The sequence below is a fragment of the Heterocephalus glaber genome, unplaced genomic scaffold, assembly GCF_053883595.1.
Source record: "Heterocephalus glaber isolate CG9 unplaced genomic scaffold, H.glaber_assembly_v1.0 deba00001428, whole genome shotgun sequence".
NCBI lineage: Eukaryota > Metazoa > Chordata > Mammalia > Rodentia > Bathyergidae > Heterocephalus > Heterocephalus glaber.
Window position 1 is genome coordinate 33,208,104 of NW_028258293.1, and position 21,272 is coordinate 33,229,375.

The 21,272-nt window shown below is 44.6% G+C and overlaps 1 protein-coding gene across 32 annotated transcripts in view; it reads right to left on the reverse strand.

Annotated features, from left to right (window-relative positions):
* Tenm4 (teneurin transmembrane protein 4) overlaps positions 1-21,272 on the reverse strand; it is a 2,854,999-nt gene that overhangs the window by 67,420 nt on the left and 2,766,307 nt on the right. For all 32 annotated transcript variants that reach the window (XM_087211381.1, XM_087211391.1, XM_087211392.1 and 29 more), the window contains one exon: positions 5,392-5,511. In XM_087211381.1, the coding sequence (XP_087067507.1) occupies positions 5,392-5,511 (120 nt within the window). The remainder of the gene's footprint in view (positions 1-5,391; positions 5,512-21,272) is intronic.

Below are 21,272 nucleotides of genomic sequence, written 5' to 3' on the forward strand. Positions count from 1 at the left end.
ATTCACCATAGAGAATTTATTGAAGCCAAATTAATCACTGCAACAGAGAGCCATTTTCCAGGGCACAGGATAGCTGACACCTGGCTGCCGCGGTGCTTCTGGTACAACAGGCTTCTAAATGTGTCAGAGCTGAAGCCCAGTAAAGTCACTGTAATAAAGCAGAAAATGCTCTGACCTGTCAGGAACCCCAGGCCTAGTCCTGGTTCTGTCATTAACCACAGTGTGGTCTTAAGTAAATCACTTAGCATTTCTGATCCTCACTATTCTCATCTGTAAAATGCAAAAGTTCGAGTGGATTACTCTTAATTCACTCAGAATCTATGACTCTACTGCAATTTTGGCTCTTATTATGATGATTACTTAACAAAAGCCTTTGCAATTACAAAACACCTGAGTTGTTTAGAGACAGCACAACTAGAATCACAGTACAGTATCTTACGAGAGAAAGGGGAATCAGAAGACAGAGCATCAACCACCCGGGTGAGATGAGGTCACTGCGACAGAGCTGAGAGCTGGCGGCCCGGCCTCTGTTCACAGTGCTCTGCAGATGGAGGGCATCCTAGGCCTCATCCTGCCTCTGATACCACCAAACAGGCTCGTGTCTCCAGGCCCTTCCCCATCTTAGATGACTCTCCTCTCTCCCCACCCTGGGCCTCTCTTATTCCAGACTTGCAGGGGATGTCAGAGGCAGAATCTCCCTCATCTCACCCCCCAGTTATCTCTTTTTTTGCTTAATAATATATTTTTTATTAGTACATGTTTGCAGTACATAATGATTACATTCACTGTGGGGAACTGGTACATGTACATAATACATCTCAATTCGTTTTTGCTCCACTTCCCCTGAAACCCCGTTTATTTCTTCTTAACATTTTTTCTTCTTTTTGGCCAGGATCAGATTTATTTATTTGTTTTATAAGTCTTTATCAAGTTAATGATCATAAACACAGATTAACAGCCAGACTAATAGGCCCCCAAACGTATAAGATACATAAGACAATTTTACTAAATCAAGGTACACTTTTAGATACATTGGCCATACTACCCTTAAAACATCTTGTACTCAGACTAGGTCCAGCCAGAAAAATGCGGGTAGCTTGTTAGGTTCTGGTGTCTGAAGTCTCATTAACTCCCATCACCTGCAGACAAACCAAGCAAGGCACTTGCCCTTCCAAACCTTGGCATGGACACTTTATTGTTGAAAATCCAAGGAAAGTGAGTCCACATATGTATGCCTCAATGTTCTTGACAGTGCCCCACTTCCAAGGGAGCCTGATCTGTGGCTCCACAGCCACATGTTCAGAGGCTAGTGAGCTCAGGTTGTGACAAGGAGAAAGGAAGCCCAGGCATAAGCCAAGGACACTTACTAATCCTGTAGGCCAGGTCTGCTTAGCCAAGTAGAGTGCCTGGTGGTGTCTAAGATCCCATGTCAGTATGCAACAAGATCTCAGACTAGAATTTTTTGTCCTTTCCCCTACTAAGACAGTTGCATAAATCAAGTAACAGCTGAACCACTGGAAGGGAACCTATTGGTCATTTGCCATAACCCCCCTCCCAATATGATGTTCTCGTCCCTTCTACCGAATCACCATCAAGGGACTGTTTAGCTCCTACTTGTTCATTCCCAGTGACAAGGATCTTGCTATATTCACAGGAACACTGGCCCATCTTTGGCTCATTATGACTGTCAAGATTTTTTAAAAAATTGTAATTGTGCCTGGGTTCCCCTCCTCCTAGTTCCTTATTCACTGGGCCTGGTTACACCTACTGAGATGACTTCAGACTGGTCTCTTCCTTCTGCCCTATGCCATCCCTTCAAGACCTAGAAACAGTGGTCCTGTGCACCTGCTATCCCCTGGCTATAGTGTCTCTTTGGACAAAGTCCTTTTAGCTATTACTTTTAGGGTACATTTCTAAGGTCTCTCCTCATCCTGCTTTTTTTTGAACAGTTCAAACGTCACCCCTCATACAGCCTTACCCAGCCAGGGTTCCAGTCCCCAGCCCAGCTTCCATGCAGCATGTCCATTCCTTTTTAGAGCCCACATCACATTATCCTGTAACTGCTCATTTAGCCCTTGGGCCATTGATTCCTCTGCCAATCAAGGGCCAAGCTGTGTGCTTTATGGTTAAAAATTAATAGAATGAATGCACGAGTAACACTTCCATCTACTTCTGAACTTACTGTCCATTGAACATTCCAAGTCCTTTCTAAGTGTACCTGTTGTTGCAAGCCCATGCAGCATTTGCCTGTGGAACTGGTTTGAGAGACCCCAGTGCAGGATCTCACCTTCACCTGGATGAATCTACCTGGGGGGATCAGTGGGCCCACGGCTTCGGCTTGCTCTTCCTTTCTCTAGGGCTGCAAGGATTTTATATTCTACTGTTCTATCTAGTGCCAAATCCTGCTCTTGGTAGATGGTTCCTCCCAGACTTAGGTGCACCAGCTCTAAAGACTGACTCTTTTGTCCTCTTTAGGAACTTCTTACCTGCTAGGCCTGCCCCTCACTCAGCCCTTCCTGTGTCACACTTAGGAAGAAGAAGCCCAGTGCCACCATCCTTCAATAAACAACAAAGGGGAACTCCACGGCAGTTATTTATTTTGGATCAAAAGTTCAGAAGACTATCCATGGTTTGGGGGAAACACTCAGAGAACCACTTTTCTGTCACAGAACTAATAACATCTGTGCTTTGACAGAGCATTTTCAACTATCAAACAGAATTTTGGCCAGACTCACAATAAGCTCCCTGGATGAGAGGCTGAGTGTGGGGAGGGTGGGAAGGCAAACATGAAAAGACATATTCTCAAGGCTGTGAGCGGGCTGGGGGCAGCTGGTCCTGCCAAGAGCTGAGAGCAACGGGCCAGGGCCAGGCCTGCTCATCTGGCAGGGAGACCTTGTTGTGGATACGAACGTGAATCTGACCCCAAAGGGAAGGCTGGGTTCTCAGAGGAAGCCAAACAGCTTAGAGCTCGTTGGAGTGCAGCTACTTATTCCACAGGTGAGTTATATCACCTTTCCAAGCCTCAATTTCCTCATCTGTAAAGTGAAGCTGACAATTATAATCACTTGGCAAGGTTAGTAATTAGATAGATGGGTGATGGATGGGAAAAACACATGGCCCCACACATTTCCTGGGCATCATGCGCTGTATAATGCCATTTTTCAATTCAATGAGCCTGAATTGTTTCTCTTGTCTGATATTCTTTTAGTTTTTCTTAATGGCTTCTATTTTCGGACTTTTTAATGAGTTCTTCGGCTAACTTCTCTGTTACTATTTTCTGTTTATGAGCTCCTGTCTTGAACTCTGTTATTTCAGTGTTGTGTGTGTGTGTGTGTGTGTGTGTGTGTGTGTAGGGGCTGGGGAACTGGTGAGGGTATCATGGTGTCTATATGGAAAGCAAGGGTTACACAGAGCAGTCGGATACAGTCCCTGGGCTCACAGCACAATTGCATATATTCCTATCTCAGACTATGTCTCTTGCCTTATGTTTTCTCCCAGAGTAGAGAGGGAAGAGAGAAGGGTCAATGAAGGGTGGAGGGAGAGAGTAAAAATGCTCCTTGTTCACAGATAAAAGGAGTTTCAGACAGCATGGGCACATATGACAACTTGTCTACAATTGTCTCAGTGTTTACATTGAGAAAAAAATGTAACCCCTACAATGCACTGGTAAGAAATGAGTTAAAACACAAACTCTATGCGGCAGTCATTCTGGCTATTCTGCCTTAACTTAGGAGGCAGATGGAGGAAACATCTCTCCCAGGAACCTCCATGCCCTCTAGGCAGGACAGACTGCAGGGGTGGCACAAACAGGGAGAATCAAGGCTTAGAGGTACAAGAGAGTGAGCTTTTCCCAAGGAAGGCCACACTTACATAAGGCTCCGGTGTGTTTTACAGACCTATACTAACGAAGCTCAGCAGGGCCTAAAGATTGACCATTTGCCATCACATATGAGTGACTGGGAAGTTTCATGACAAAAAAAGCATTCCTAAAGGTTTCTTTCTGAAGACTGTTTCCCAGCAGGTAATAATGTAGTTGGGACACCTGTTGCCGAGAATGCTTATAAATCCATTTGCATAACTCAGGCAGCCCCAAAAGGGAAGGGTGTAGAGACAGCATAATGGAGGAGATACTTTGGTGCTCTCGTAGGGGTCTGCACTGAGGTGTCTCCTGGGTCGGAACGTGTGCAGGGCAGGGAGCAGTGGCCTGGTCTGGCTAGCTTACCCTTGAGGCACAGCTACCAATCTCTCCCAGCTGGGTCCTTCCCATTCACACAGAGGCTAGGGCTCCCCATGCTGAGCTTGCCAACCCTGTCCAGAAGGCACACATGTCTACAAACAGACAAGCTTCTACTTCATTATCACCTCGGCCGGGACATGTTCACATCTGATATTGGATTAAAGAGGTGCTAAAATCAATCAGGCTGGAGCGTAATTTCCAACACAGTGAAAAAAAAAATCAACCTTATGGGCCCACACTTAGCCAGATGGACTGCCACCACCTGATTTTATTAAAAATAGAGGACTTGTCAGCACCAATAGCCTAAATATTCTACTTCCTCTTTACTCCTTTTCTTTTCTCCAAATATTCTCATTGTCTGTCCCATCACTATCCCCTCATTTTTTGATAATTTGTACTTTTAGTAAAAAACTGATATTTATTATATATTTACTGGGTGCCAGACCCCAAAATACAGCAATGAATCCAAGTGGGACAGGGAACTAGGATTTATTAAACACCTATTATATGGACTGGGGATATAGCTCAGTGATACACACAGTGGTACCTTGGTTCACAAACTTAATCCTTTTCAGAATTCTGGTTGCAAACCCAATTGGATAAGAACCAAATCAAACTTGATGTTGATCTTATGGGAAAATTTGGTCTGGTTCTTGTCCAATTTGGTTTATGAACAGAATCTTGGAAAGAGTGAAGTTTGTCAGCCAAGGCACCACTGTACTTCATTCTACTGATAATTCTCACAAGAATTAAAAATTCAGAATTCTGTTACTACCCAAACTGTTTTCAATGACCTATGTGGTTGCAGAATGGAAACCACACAACAGGAATGGCTGAGATTTCTGGAGCCATCTAGTCTGCAGAAAGAAGTCTGCGTGACAGTGGTTCCTATAAGTCACGGGGCTGGGTAACTTGGCTAAGGTACCCTATGCTTTCTCTGAGATTCCAATGAGAAGAGACCGCATAACCTATAGCCAAAGGGACAGAGGCCAGAGTCAGACAAGGTCATGCAACTGGTGAACCACAGAGCTGGCATCTGAATTCAGGCCTTCTGGATTGAAGCGCCATCTTTCTATGTACAATCCAACAGCAACTACGGGGAGATCTCAAGATCCCATGAACCTTCAGTATTTCTGGCCCATAAAGTCTCCTACCTCCCATCTTGCCTGCTGACTGTGTACCCAAAGAGAGGGTTATTGACGAAACTGATGTTCACACCAACCAGCGGGGTCCCATCTGATGTCATTACTTGACCACGAATGACACACGCGTGCCTGTGGGAAGAGAAGAGAGAATACCATAATGTGCCATTCATAGTCAGAGCCCTGGTGAGCAGAGAAGCCCTATAGTAGAAGACAGAAGCCTGGTCACTTAGACACATATTATACCTAGAAGCTCATGTTGCTCACTCCAGATGAACAATAGATTTTTTAAAATATCACCTCTAGCTGGGGTGGTGGTACATGCCTGCAATCCCAGCACTCTAGGAGGCTGAGGCAGGAGGATTACAAGTTTGAGTTTAGTCTTGAAAACCTAGTGAGACCTTGTCTCAAAATCTAAAAAAAAAAAAAAGTAAGTAAATAAATAGGGCTGAGGATGTACTCGGTGTGAAGGTTCAATCTCCAGTACTCAACAAACAAAAAATATCACCCCAATTTAAGGCATCAAAGTGTCCCTGAAAGAACTGTCCTTGGGAAGCATTCTCAAGTATCTCACTCAGAGGTTATTTTTCTGAGGACATCATATGCAGCTGTAAAGAAAGAAAGCTGATCCTAGAGGGCAAGACGCGGTAGTGATGTATGTAGATTTGGAGTCAGGTGCCCTGGGCTCAAGTCCAGCCCTGCTGTTTCCTAGTTCTCTGCACTTGTGCAGATACATGATGGTGTTTTGAATCTCTTGTTTTTTCTCCCTGGCACAAAGAAGGCTCCATAGGTTGCAATAGCTATTGCTGTCACTAACTGAGTCATTAGAAGTGAACATATAAGATAGAGAGAAAGAGAGAGGGTACTTCCTCTCATCTGGCATTAGAGACAGGAAGGGCAGATGCTAGCATCTCCCAAAACCCTGTGCCCCCATGCCTCTATGTGCTTTTCTCAAACTTGCCAGATGACTGCCCTGAGTCTGGCCAGCATTCTTCCACCTGCCTCAAATGTTATTCCCACACCCACCAACACTTTCACCCTGAAAGACCCACTTCAAAGGACACCTTTTCACTGAAGTTTTTCATGATGCCCCTAATCAGACTAGTCCCTCTCCCCCTCAAAGTCTGACACAAACACCTTGATCTCTTATAAAACTGTAACCTCTTCTCTCCACTAGTCCAGCCTTCTGAGGGGAGGGCCAAGGTTTCATTCTCTCCACCTTGCCTGGACTATGCCTAACAAGTACTAGGTCACAGTTAAAAACATGGTGCGGGAATTGATCAGATAAATGGGGCAGTTATAGATCATCTGGAATAATGGCTTTACACATATTTCAGAAACAGAATCCTTTTAGAGGGGACCTTTCATAAGAACCCCAGAGTGGAAAACAAACCAAAAGAAGATCTGCCCTAGATGTATCAACGGTAAAGAGTTTTTTCTTTCCTGGGCTGCTCTGAAGGCAGCTCTGTGGAGCCTTAGTCTCTGTAGAAGGCAAAAAAAAATCACTGAGCTAGTGGAACCCTCTCATTTTGTAGAGGAGAAAACTGGGAGGTTACATTATTGGCCCAAAGCCCTGTAGGAAAGTGGTGGCTAAACCAGGCTTGACTCTGAGTCTATAATTCTGGGACCAATGCTAAACCAGTCTGTTTACTATGAGTAATAGGTGGGAACAACAGTGCTGGCTGGTGTCAACATAGGATGATGAAGATACAGTCCTCTATGACAAGAAAAATCTGGGGCAAAAATGCAGGTGCTGTTGCCCATGTAACTCTCTCCACTCACCTGATTTCAGAAGGTTTTTTTCTGGTCTAGGAAAAAGCTACTGATGAGGCCCAGGGGCACTCATGAAAAAAAAATCACAATCTCAGTCCCTGCTTTATTAGGTACCCACATCCCTACCTTCCCAGAGTGATAAACTTTTCTCTGTTTGATGAGGAAAGTAATTAACACCAGGCTTGTAAGCAGCTGGTCTCACTAGTGTCAGCTTGTCCTTTCTGAAGGCAAGAACAACTACCCACAATGCACCAAGCGTGCCACCCCCACCTGACTCCATGCCATGCAATCTGGTTAATGTTAATTCAGTCAGTGGTTTCCTTCCGAGGCCCTTGGTCTAAATGCAATTACATGGCAAACAAGTGAAGCAGGCGAGGCTCAGCAAAGACTTTTAGTCCTGCTCTGAAGGTCTCCCAATATATTTATGTGAAATTATCTCTCCGCTAATGGGAAAGATTTATTTCATCAATTGTATTCAACTGGTACTGAGAAATGCTTTCTTTAATGGAGGACAATTGAATTTCTTATTGCTGGAACTTTGTCCTTCCAGAGAATTACTAACAGATCTCATCCCTTGTTGCTGGCTACTATCCAGCCTTCTCCTGACATGTATACCTTTGGATTCTGCCTGGACAATAATCAGCCCTCTGGGGATGGTTTCCCTCTGAGGGCTACCCTAGCTGCTGCCCCTCATGCACACGCAGGCCAGCCTTCTCTGATTTATCTCTCTGGGGATTTCCTGGAAATTGGTGAACTTTAAATCAGTGCCATTTGGCTATCATGTAGCCTCTGATTCGGCAAGCCAGCAGATGTAATTTTAGCCCAAGCTCCTGTGGATTGCTTTTGGATTCTGGAGAAAATTAAGTTGACTCCCTGTACCCCTCTAGGCCATAGAGTTCTCATGCCAAAATAGGCATTTGGCTCAGAAATCAAGTCCTGGAGAAAAACACTTCTATCTGCCTTCCATTTGACCATACTTTTCAGTCGTCAAGAAAATCCAGTTTAACATAAAGTCTTTCCTGGAACAAAGGAGATGGGCTCTGTGGAGGCCTCTGAAATGTCTCATGTCACATGTTTTCTGTTTAGGAAGTTTTCCAAAGGCGTGAGTGTTAGGATTTTCAATGCTTGCTTTCTTCCTCTGCATTTTCAGTGGACACCAGCAGTGGTGTACTAATTAAGTGTCTAACATCAGGCTTAAAAAAACCCAGCTATAATTTGTAGCACTTGCTCATTGCTGTGGTATGAATACTCCCATCATGGCTGATTTCAAGTTACCAACAAATCGAACTGAACAGAACTGGGAAGAGATGCACAGCAGGATGCTAATATATATATATATATATATATATATATATATATATATATATATATAGTACGTCCATCACAGAGATTCAACAATCCCATAATTTCAAAATACAAATTATAAAATATTTAGGAAGTGATGTTTTGAGTATTTATAAGCTTTTAAGGTAATTTATTCAATTTTTAATAATTTAAATTTTGGTAGTGGCTGTGTTTGGCAACCGACTTCCAGAGTTTCTAAACATTTAATAATCTATTTTTGTGAGCTGCTCTGACCTGGCTTCCTCATACCACTGGAACTCTGTTTCCCCACTAAGGGTCAGGTACTTGCTTGGTATTGGGGATGTAGCTAAGCTATAGCTGCTGCTTTGAATGTGAAATTCCATAATGGAAGACCACATTGGTGAGAAACCATTGACATGGGTTTCCAATCACTGTCATCACCTTGGCTTTCCAGTAGCTCAGATGGTCCTCTTATCACCAGTCCTATATTTGATGTGTTTCATTTCCCTGGATCACTGTTTTGGTATAATGGAATTTTGGAGTATCATTTTCTCTGCATCTTAGAGTCCCTTTTATACTGTCATCACCTCGGTAAAGCTGTCACTGAGTCTTCCTGGCACAATTAATCACCTTCTCCTCTAGGCTCCTCTATATTTTATCAGTGTCTCTCTATTACTGTGATTGTTGCATGATTATATCGTCCACATTTATAAAGTGCTTACACATGAGCTAGAGGAGGACTGGAACCTCATCTTCATGAGAAAAGGTATGCATGGGATACTTCTCCATGATTGGTAAGTGAATAATGCTAAAGAAACTAGAATCAGAGAGAAAAGACGAGCTCAAGTTCACCCAGAAAGGAACTCAATTGGTTGAGCTGACACTCAAAGCCAGGACTTCTCATTTTCAAGTCCTTTCTATATCTACTGTGTCATGTGCCTGAACCCACTAAAATTCACTTTAATTAAAAAAAAATCAGACACTTACTATGGGCTAGGCACTGTGTTAGGTGCTAAAGCTATAGAAAACCATGAATCACACTCTCCAATTACTCTTGCTAGAGCTCACAAAAGCCCATTTGAAATGTCCTGATGTAGTTGTCTCTGAGTCAGGAAGTCAACACATGGGTTTGGCATATGTCAGGCAGCTGGGATACAAAACAAGCAATTAGGTTGTGTGAACTCTGCCAGGAGGGAATGCTTGCCAGGCCAGGGAGGTGACAAATATACTGGCATTAGTCCAACTATACGCTCAGCAAGGTGCCCTTGCTGATGGCAGTGAAAGAAAAGATCTGTCTGGCGGCATCTTGAGGACAGTGGCCAGGTTTGGGATCAAGAGGGGAATGTGTTGGAGAGACAAAACCACCACCAAGCGGAACAAGCAAATGAAAACCCAACCTCCTCTGTCATTCCAGCAGAAGGGGTAGAAATATCTCTGGGCAGGGGGTTGTAGTTCTTAATTCTGTCTCTGGTAACTAATGGGATGACTTTGGAGAGTCATCTGACCTCTGAACCTCCCTCCATCCTCTCATCTGTCAAGTGTGCTGAGGTTTTTCCCAACTGGGCATAAAACTGAATCCAACATCTGTTTAAGAATTTATAATTGTTTGAATCTGGTGCTGCACAATCCAGATCAAGTAGCCCCACTACAAGTGGCTTCAGGATCTTAATAGAGCTTGTACAATGCTTACATGTGCCTCTAAATGTTCCTCTATCTGGATCCTTCCACCTATCATGTTCACCTGAAAACTGCCTCTGGCTCTCAGAACCTAGCCAGTGCATTCACCCAGCACTGTCTGCCGCTCTTTCCCTTCTGGGCCACTGGTGCATAAACTCTGAATGCTGTCACACAACCGGGACATTCTTTTGTCCCTAGCAGACCACGATCTCCTTGAAGACAAGACCCATGGCCTCTTGCTCACTGTTCTATTCCCAGGATTGGACATGGTTGATGCTCATTTCTGAGTGGGCAAAGGAAAACCTTCTCCAAAATAGGTGCTTGCCCTGGAATTTGAAGGCAGGGCAGAGTGTAAGCTCTTAATAAACTACTGACTGAATAAAGATAGAGAAAATATGCTTCTGTTACTTAAGGTGAGAGTGATGTCAGAGAACTTTGAGCTACTTGACTTGCCAGGGATATGGTTAGATACAAAGGGCTGTAAGCACTGGACCTTCCCATGCGGTTGGACCCCAAATGTATCCAGGGCCAGGATCCTTTCCCCTGGAGGGCTCACTTGGCTTTAGCCTGCACATGTTGTTTGAAAAACTTTTGAAAAAAGACAAAGAATACCAGAAAGTAAGTAATGCATTATTCAATGTATACTGCGCAAGGAGACAAAAGGAAAAAATGCAGCTTTCCTTTCCTTTTTTTGTTATTAAATGAATGTAGCTAATTAATCTGGTATTCAGGAGATTGGAAAAAAATCACTTGGAATCCAGCAAATAACTGGAGGCTTTCTCTGCTTTAAAGTATTTACTGCTCTGTGCTGTTACTGGTTATGTAAGTCACTCCTTTGCATTATACTATATACTTTAAATGTATTTATATGCCTGGCTTTACAAATTCTTAAACCTCTGCTTGCAAACTCCTGCTGACTGAATGGGATCTTTGCAGCGTCTACCACAGCTTATCCAAGTCTTGTAAGAACATTACCTGGGCCCAGATGGGAAGCCCCACTTGGCAACCTGTCAAATTACCACTACTTGGTGGGGGTGTGATTACCGTGACAGCTGACACTGTCCACTGCAGTTTCAAAGACCATCTGTCCAGCCTGGCCACACAGTCTGATCTCAGGTGTTCTTCCTAGTTTCTCATCCAATGTTCTGCCTTAGTTTCCTTAGCTAACTTTTCCAGCCTGATACAGTTTTCTTGGGAGTCCCCCAATCATGAGATGTTAGAATCTGAAGAGACCTTCTTGGTCATCTCTTTCAAATTTCTCATGGTGCAGGCATGAAAATAAAGTGCAGATAGGGATTATACTTGCCCATTCTTCCAAAGAGATGCCAACAAGCCAAGATTCAGTGCAGGACCCACCAATTTTTATCCATGATAGTTTGGGAGAGTCGCTTCCCTTCACAAGTTACTTACTGTCTAACATGCCTAACTGGGAATCTCAATTTCTTAGTAGCCTCAAAAATTAGAGTTACAGGGCCAGGGATTTAGCTCAGTGGTTTCGCCGCCTGCTATGCAAGTGCAAGGACCTGCGTTCGATCCCTGGTACCAAAAAATAACCACATTAGAGTTAGCATCAATAGGGCAGGGCTCTTGAAACTTACTTGATTGCCTGTCCTTTCTGTAAACATTTTTGAGCAGGCACCTTTGGTATATTTGTTTATAAATTGTTTGTATGTGCTAACATCAATTGATACTGGAAAGTATAATATCACTTAGTACAAGGTTTAATGGATAAAAATTCGTATTTCAAATAGCTTTCTTGGTAATTTTGAATCTGTTGGCTAACTTTCTGTTAGCTATGACAAGAGTGATTATTAGTATGTTGAACCTCATATGGATGCTAAGGAAAGCTGTCCCCAGAGCAAGAGACCCATCTGCTCTGCCATTTTCATGCTGGCTTGTAATTGTACTGTCAGTATTATCTTCTTTTTGTAGATATATTGCAGAGATTTTCTTAAGCCACTTGACTTTTTCATGAGTAGGTCTGGTTAAGAACAGACACACACATGTGCACAAAATACACACACTCACTCAATGATTAACCAGTGTGGGTATACCAGCCCTCCTTATTTTTGGTCCAGACAGGTAACAAGTAACATAGGGACCAATGGAGCAAATTTATAAAAATCAATATTCTACAGGCATAAAACATTCTTGCTTTCTTATTTTAAGATAAAAGTAAATATAAGTAGGAGGCCTAATTTTCTTCTTCCTGTACTCACAGACCACCTTGGGATCACCTCCCTGTGCCATGTAAAATTGTAGAGGTGGCGTAAACTCTTTGAATGAAAAATAAACTCTACTCTGATACATATTATTATATTCCAAAGCCAACTTCTTGTTGTGTTTCATTCTTTATAGCTTAGGTCAAAACTCTTCCTTTCTTTACTATGTAGGTATTCAATGGTCTTAGACCAAAACCAATAAATGTAATCAATGTATGTTAATATTCCTGTTTTATTAGTGGGTGCGAGTTTGATCAGATCTCCCTTGAGGCACTTTGTAACCTAAGATCTCTTACTTTCCAAACTTTATCAATTAAAAAAAATTTAAAGTTTTTTACCCTGTCATCAGTAACTGTATCCTAGCTACAGACAGAATTCAAACTGTCTAGCTTGGCACATGAAGCCCTTCAGGATCTGGCACCTGCCAACTCTTGGGTTCTACCCACCAACTCCTTCCAGTTTGACTGTACCAAATACAGCCTGTGAGTTGAGTCAGAGCACCCAGACTCTGCTCAAGTGGCCATTTTCTGTTTGGAACTTGCTCAGTGCAGACTCTACCAGAAGCTTCCTTATGTCTTGCAGGGAAGGTGGAATATACACGAGAGGGAAGGGCTCTAATTTATCACAAAAATGCTGTCCCAACATATCATTTTGTGTACATTTCTGGAGAGGGAAGAGGAAATCCAGACTCCTTTCTGTGGATAGTAGGATTTAGCCTTTGAGTTGGAACATTCTTCAGAGCAACTGTGTCCAGTTCCTCATTCACAGGTGAGCATGTGATGTCTGGGATGGGGCCATGCTTCCTCCTGAGCCCACCCAATGACAAGATGGCTCAGCAACTTCTAGTGTCTTCAGGGGACTTCAGGGTATAGCTCCTGGAGAGCCCAGAAGCCACTGCTCTGTGACCTCGTAGCTAAATGAAGCTGCCAAGATCCTTCAGACACTGAGGAAGCATGAGCTTCCAGCCTGCAGCTCCAACTGCCCATGCAGGGGACAACTTCGCTGCTCTATGCTGATGCTTTGAGTCTCCTCCTACAAGAATCTTCTGTAATATTTCTGCTGGCTGGCAAAAGCGTATGTACAAGAATAGAGTCCTTGACTACAATACTTGCTCACTTGTTTCTGGGTGAGGGAGAACCAAGATGAAGTGAGGGTGACCTGCAGAGAGCAAGGCTCCTGCCTGGCCAGGTCTGGGAACACTGTCACTGTGTCTAGGAACACGAGACATGTGGTGCATGTCTGGATAGGCTGTTCTTATGTAGTGTAGCCAGAGGTGTGCTTCTTAGAGGACTATCAGGAGGTGGTTTGTGCTGTTACAGACACACAAGGCAGCTCAGCTCTAATATGATCCCAGACAGTCTCCCAGTGGACAAATTCATTCCATGATTGTGTATCCTGCCTTCCTGTCAGGGCACAGGGTAGGGGCTGCTTCACCAGGAAAGGGGGACTAGAATGGAGCATGATTAGGCCCACTTGCAGAGCTGGTGGTGGGGGAGACACAGCTGTGGAAAGTCCTACCCAGCAGACCTGATCTGCATTGTATAGCGGCATACAGGTGACATTTAAGGGAAACAGTAACTCAAGGGACAAAGGAAGAGGATCTGATGGGTGACAGGCATGGGAAAGGGACCCCAGGGCATCTAGATGTGGATGCCCTGTGTTACCAGGTAATAATTCCCATGCCCCTAAGCAGAGCAGGAGTGGAGCTTTAGACCCAGATGAAGCAAGGACAGGAATCAGGCAAGGGGAGACAGGTGCTTACATCAGGATCTCAGGCATAGAAACTTAGCAGAGACTCAGGAGCAACCCAGAAATCTGCTTGGCAGAGCTGGCAAGTTGTAGGAAGGATGTGAGGCTGAGCTTGCTCTACACGCCTCTCCTCTGATGGGGATTAGGCCTAGCCAGAGGCCTGCAGGGTTAGAGCCCCACAGTCCTCACTGTGGGGAGAGGCGGAGGCAGAGGCAGAGGCAGAGGCAGAGGCGGGGGGCGGGGACAGGTGGGATGGGATCTCTGGCCTCTGGTCGGTGCCCCTCTGAGAGCGCGTCTGTCCCTGTCCCAGAGTCCCACTACGGGACTCACTCCGAGCCTCCAGGTCCTGACTGGAGGGCCAGTCAGACACCTTCAGAGGCACCATATGTCCTGACCTATGTTCTCCATTGAGGACAACTTTAGCATGTGAGGCTTGGCTTTCTAAATATTTTAACTTCTTATCGCTCAAAATTTATCAGTGTTGGCTGGAAATGTAGAAAGCTTACAAACACTGGAATTAGAGTTTGTGATCTAAGAGCCATCACATAGGACTCTAGGTTCTCAAGCATGCAGGCTCAGCTACCAACCTGCAGAGCCAGGGAAGTTTCCTCTTCCACCACAAAGAGGCTGTTAATGTCAAGGGCCCATTCATCTCCGGTGTCCTAGGGTGCTAGGATATTGTCAATATGTAACTATTGTGATGCTTCTGGCCAAGATTCTCATTTTCCTTCCAATTCTGGTGACACTAAAACCTACATGAATATAAATCCTACAGGTAATACTAATATGAACACTACTGCTATTAGTGATAGTGGCCACTGACTGTAAATGCTTACTTCTGCGACACCTACATAGTATGCATCTCATTTAATCCTCCCAACATTCCCATGACAGACAGATTGTGATGCTCATATGACAGAGGAGGAGAACAAGGTACAGAGAGATTAAGAGATAGGTCCAAGGTCACACAGTTAGCAGATGGTGGGTCTCGGTTCCAAGCCTCAGCCACCTGACTCTGAGGCCAGTGCTCTTTGGTACCCAGCCTTACTGCATGCTGTGTGCACTGTGCTGTGTAGTATTTGAGAGAAGGTCACAGCCAGCGAGGGCTGCAGGGTGTGCTGAAAGCACCTTGTGTACATTTCTGGACTGATGATGCTGAGCTGGGAACATGCAGAGCTCAGCAGGGAGCAGACACTCAGCACGTGAAGCTTGGTGCCATTGAAGCACGGTGTTCAATGTTGGGCTCTGCCACATACAACAATATGATCTTGGCCAGATGATTCAAGTTCTATGTGCCTCAGTCTTCATAGCTCTAAAACAAGGGTGATAAATCCAGCCCCTATGTCTTATACTCCAAGGGTTATTAAAAGTATCTGTACTTATGAAACATACAAAGTGTTTCAAATGATGCCTGATGCAGATCGCATCCTTGGTGAATGTCAGGTGTTCTAAATGTGTGCTGTGCACCTACCACTGGGTTTCTGCATACTGTAACTCATTTAATCTTCAAAGGTATCTGGCAAGTTGGGAATTAGTAACCTAACCCATTACAGAGGGGAAACTGAGCCACCCTTGTCCAATGTCACTTGTCACACTTGCCCGAGGACTGGATCCAGGTCCTCTCTTAAACCCTTGGTTATTTCTGTGTCACCACAGCATCCTCTGCTAATGCTTCCTGTGATGGACAACAGGGAATAGGCTTAAGCTACAAGGCAAACACAGATAGTAATTTGTTTTTGAAATCAATAAAGGGATGATCAAGTGCAGAGGAAGAGTTGTTAGCTGCTCATCAGGATGATGTGAGAAGTCACTGCCTGCATCCTCAACTGAATTCACCTAGTTGCTTTATCATCATCAACATTCATTTCAATGTAGGGAGGGATTTTTAGAAAACCAACATGAATAATATATTATGGCTGGCATTTTGGAGGAAGTAGGATCTTTACCTTCTTCCATCTTCCATCAGGTAATTTATCACTGTCTTTCTTTCCTTTTTTTTTTTTTTTAACTGATGAGATAGGCTGTCAGCTCAGCTTGTTCTGAAAATGCAGGAGTGTAACTCAATAATAAATCCGCTCAGAGGCCAGCTGTCAGGAAGTCGGTGTTTATTTGAAGTCCATTAGATGATCTTCACTGCTTGGCCTCTCAGAGGGTCTTGGAGGGCTTTCTAAAGCCTGGGCCGGAGGTGGGCTGGGGTGGGGTCTGGGACAGGGAGCAGATGCCCTACCGGAACTGTTGCGCCACTGATACTTGGGTGTGGTTTTAGCTCTGCAATGGGCAGGTGAAAAATTATATTGCACACCTGATCAGTTCTCCCTACTTTCCATTATTTTTTCTTCTTGAAAAGTTTGCTTTCAAAATTCCTGGAATTTGTGTCTTTAGAAAGGGTATGAAGGAAATTTTGAGCCTTGGGAATCAAGGGTATTTCACTTCTTTATATGGCTGATTCTGAGTCCTCACTGAGATGAAATGGTCTAACCTAGTTTGTGGACAAATGAGGGTCAGATCTTTCTAAGCTCCTGCCCCTACACCACCTTTCCAGCCTCTACTCCCCTATTTTCCTCTTTCTGCCTTTTCTTGCCATGATCATATACTTCAGACTTTCTGAGGTCATCCTGATTTCACATGTGACAGCATATCTCTTGACTTTTATTTTAGAAAATGTTATCACCATAATTACCCCTCAGCCACATTAACATTCTCTCCCTTGTCTAATTATCCTGGAAAGTCCTGCTGTTGCTCAGGCTGGCTTTTCAATCTAGAATGTATTTTTAAGTCCAATGTTACTGAATTCTACAGTAAGCAATACAGCTTGTGTTGTATACACATAGTCCATGCACACACATACACACACACATACACTCTTTAAATAGTTTAATGAAATATATACTGTTTTTATAGTGTTGCTGATATTTTTCATTCCATTCTATCCCATTCTGTTTAAATTTACTTTTTAAAAGAATAGTTTTAACCCACGAAATTGATTTTATGGTTTACTAACAGGTTGTCATGACTCATAGTTTAATGAATCATGTTCTAATGGCCAACATCCCTCACTGAAATCTTTGTTTCTGGCCTAAGCCTATTGCCTGCTAGAAGTCCTCCTTTCGTCATTTGTTCATTCATTTGCAACAACCAATATCTACTGTTGCCTACCATGGGCCTTGCTGTGTAGGTGAGAAGCAATGTGTCAGGGTTCGGGGGACACATTGTGGGGGGAGCCACCACCCCACCTGTGAATGCTCGGATCACTGTGTCTCTACTTCTCTCCAGTCACTCAGCAGAGACAGGCTGGCTCACTGATTTGTTCTATCATTCACTGTAGTTCATACTGCACAAGGCCTTCTGGTAGATATTGGGGTTCAAGGCCCAGACCCACAAAAAGCCCCCACATAATAGTGAGAGACCAGGCCTTCTTCCATGCCTAGTGCAGAGCAGGTATTGGTGAATATTCACCAAATTGAGCTTCTGTGATTTGGCAGCTGTGACACTCTCTGAGTCCCTCAGCCTCTCCTTATGAGATCTGATCCTTCTTCCTTACTCTGATGTTCACCTGACTCTGAATCTTTTCCCTTTGGGCTCTCAGCTAAGTCCCATGGGCCCCTGTCTATACCCATCTGCTTGCCTGAGTGACCTGACAGCCTATTAGACTTGGAGGAGCCCAGCAAGACTTGTCAACATCACATTATTTCTCAGACCAATATAGTGTCCTCAAATATGTTCTGCACCTATATTCAAGTGACTTGGGTCTCCATATAAAGGATGTCAGGGTTCCTTTATTATGGCTCTCTATGCTGACCAGCATTGACAATTGGTAACTGAGCACTATGGTGGAATCTGCCCATGTCTAGCCTTTCAACTTGGCTAGTCCTTTCCGGGAGAACAGACACAGCCAGCAGTGGGAAACAACTCTGCCTTGAGTGTTTTTCTAGGAGACGTCTCAAGTGCCCCTCCCTTTCCTAGCCATCTGATCTCAAGCCCCACAGTCAGGGTCTGGTTATCTGTTATCTGTTCCTTCGGTACAGATAATCCAACTGGCTCTCCTGCTTCTACCTTCAGACCTTGGGGCCTCTCCTTTCCCACTCTAGTCCTAGCAGGAGGCGCCTTTCTGCTTATGACTCCAGCTGAGGGATGAGTGTTCCACTAGGCAGATGGCCCAGCCACCCAGGCCAGGAGAGAAAGATGGTATTCAAGCCATCTCATCTGGTGACAGTAGTCTCCATGCCTGCTATGTCCCTCCTACTTTGGAGCAGCTGAGATCATTCACAACTATATCACTTTATGTGGCAACAAAGACAGCAGTGGGCGAATGTCAGACAGAGCCATTGACTTCACCAAACTTGTAGGAATGTGTGCTCTGGGCCAGGCATTGCACTTGAGCCTGGGACCTAGGGGAATAAGATAGGCTTCCCGAGGGTGGCTTTCCAAAGCCTCTCAGTCCATCTAGCAGTACTTGTGCCTCAGTTCTGAGTCAGCTCTGTGGTTTTGCCCCAGCAGACCCTGGCCAGGCCAGAGCTGGCTGAATTCAGCTTGGCCCTCACATCCTGGGGAACTGCTGACCATCTTCCCTCAGATGGTCCCTGCTCTGCTGCCTTTGGTACCAGCTGGGGTGCTGCACAGAAGCCTGAGCTCCCCCACCCCCAACCATGTAATTCCTGGTATTATGTGTTCCTTTCTGGCCCAGGCATGGGGTTACCTCTGAGGAGAGCCTTGGGCTCTCAGGGTAGGTTATTTGCCCACCCCACTGACAGGAGTCTAAGGCAGTTTTAAGTCCCAGCCTTGAGCTCCTCACTCCTAAGGATCCCTGGCCTGACACCTACAGCCAGCAATTTGCAGAATGAAGGAGCTACCCCTCTGAGGCCTGCCTTTCCTGCCAGTCTCTGAAGTGCTGGTGGGTCTCTGGATGGCAGCCTGTGTCTTGGAGGCTATTAAATGAAATCCCAGACAAACTATCCAAATTGTGGTACAGTGTGCGGGTTGCATGAGGATGTGGGGCTTTGTCCATCAGGCACAGGCCTTATTATTGCTACACTCGGGCACCGAGTCAGGTCTGCCTGCCCATCAGAATTCCTGCAGTCTGGAGAAGTGCCACTGGATTCCTCTCTAACAAGGATCTCAGTTAACAGCCAACTGGCCAGAATTCAGCCAATTCCCTTCCTCAAATAATGATTCAACAATCTAATCCTGGCTCCTCTCTGGATGGCTGGTTGACTTTCCTGGAGGACAGGTCACTCTCAAGTTTGACTTCCAATTAAGGAAGTGGAGCTGGAAGCTCTTTTTCATATCATCATCATCATCATCATCATCATCATCATCATCATCATCATCACACCACCACCATGTAATTAGTAAACATATTTCTGTGTGGCAGGTACTAGGTGGAGACTTTACGTATTTTTGCTCCCATTTAGTTCTCACAGCAGCCCCACCACAAAGCCCTTATTCCAGTCTTTGAGATGAGGTGGAGCTCTGATAGGTTAAGGAATTTCCCATGGTTACACAGCCAGAAAGTGGATATAGCAGCCTTTCGACCCAGGTCTGTCTGAAATTGAGGCTTGAGTTACTGTCACCATGATATGTTGCCACTATAAAGGCCCCATTTACTAATCACTTACTATGTTATCAAGCCCTGGCTTAGGTACTTTATTTTAGTTAACCCTTCCTATGGCTTTTATGAAATAGTTACTATTATTGCCAATTCATACCTGAAGACGCAAAGGTTAAGACATTTCCCCAAGATCACACTCAGCTAGTGGGAGCCAAGGTCAGGATTGAAACTCTGAGTCCTCATTAGACCACACTTCCATACATGAGAGAAAAGAAGCGATGGCTCAAACATGGCAACTGACTTCACTGTATCTCAACTGTGTACACGAGCATTGCCCACTGGCCCAGCTCAGGACCGTTGAGTAGATGGTCTAACAGGAAGGGCACCCCATGTCTCAAGTATCTGTGACTAGTCACCTAGGTGTACTTTACCTGGGGCTCTGTTTGGGGATCCTCAGTGACAGATGGCTGTTTCTTTGGAATCTAGATCAGCAAGGAATAGGGTTGCAACGATGCAGGCAAATGTTGGGTAAATGGAATTTTTATAGTACCATTTCTGAAGCTTCCATTATCTATTCATTTGTCGAGCAAGTACTATGTTCGGGCCCTGCCTGAAGTATTATATGTTTGGAGAGATGAATGGTCCCTGCTTTCAAAGTGTATGTAATTTAAATGAAGGTGACAGATACATAAAAAATGATCTAGGGGCTGACTTCTGCTTCTGCTACCCATCTGGAGTGTAGTTTTCAGCAGGTGATTTAAACTCTCTGGACTCTAAATCCTCAAAATAAAATTAAACAAGATAGATAATGTATCCATCCACCCTCTCCCCTGCATTTCTTCTCTGCTTCCATCCCTTCTTTCTTTTCTTCTTTCTTTCCTTCATTTCTTCATTCTTGAAGACAATTTATATGTATGTATGTCTTGAAGCCAGGACTAAAAAAAGTAAGCTGCAGAGCCTCCCTGGAGGACTCAGTTGTGGAGGGATCGGCAGACATTTCCAGGCCCACAGCCACTTGCCCAGGGGTGGAAGAGCCAGGACCTGAAGCCCATGGTAGCCTGACTCCATGGTCTCTTCTTTCCCTCTTGCTGAGCCCACTTCCCCCAGCACGGGCTTCTCAGTCCACATGTGCCTTCCTTGAGGCAAGTCCCACGTGCTGGAGCCACAGTGCTGAGAGCCCACCGCAGGTCCCTCAGTGACTTGTGGCACCCAAGAAGCAGACTCAGTAAGTGGCCAGGAGGACATACAGGGGATATGTCCCTGCTGGCATGGAGCAAGTTGGCATGGAAGGGCACCCTCTGAGCAGAACAGCCCCAGGCAGCCAACAAGCTGTCACCCCCATCAGATGCCATATGGGCCCAGAAATGAAAGGCTGAGCAAGTAACATTTTCCTTGGTAGGAATATTATTTTTATCTCTAGTTGATTAAAAGAACTCATGCCAAGGGAAGGCCCACAAGCATACATACAAAATCACACAATTGAATAAAATAGCAGGAAGCTTCCTACCTAGGGACAAAAGCAGCGTTTCTGGCCAAGATAAATGAATAGGTTTTTCCTCACTCTTTCTGCTCCTGGTTTCACTCCTTCACTATCCTTGTAAATGTGGAACTCTCCCTGT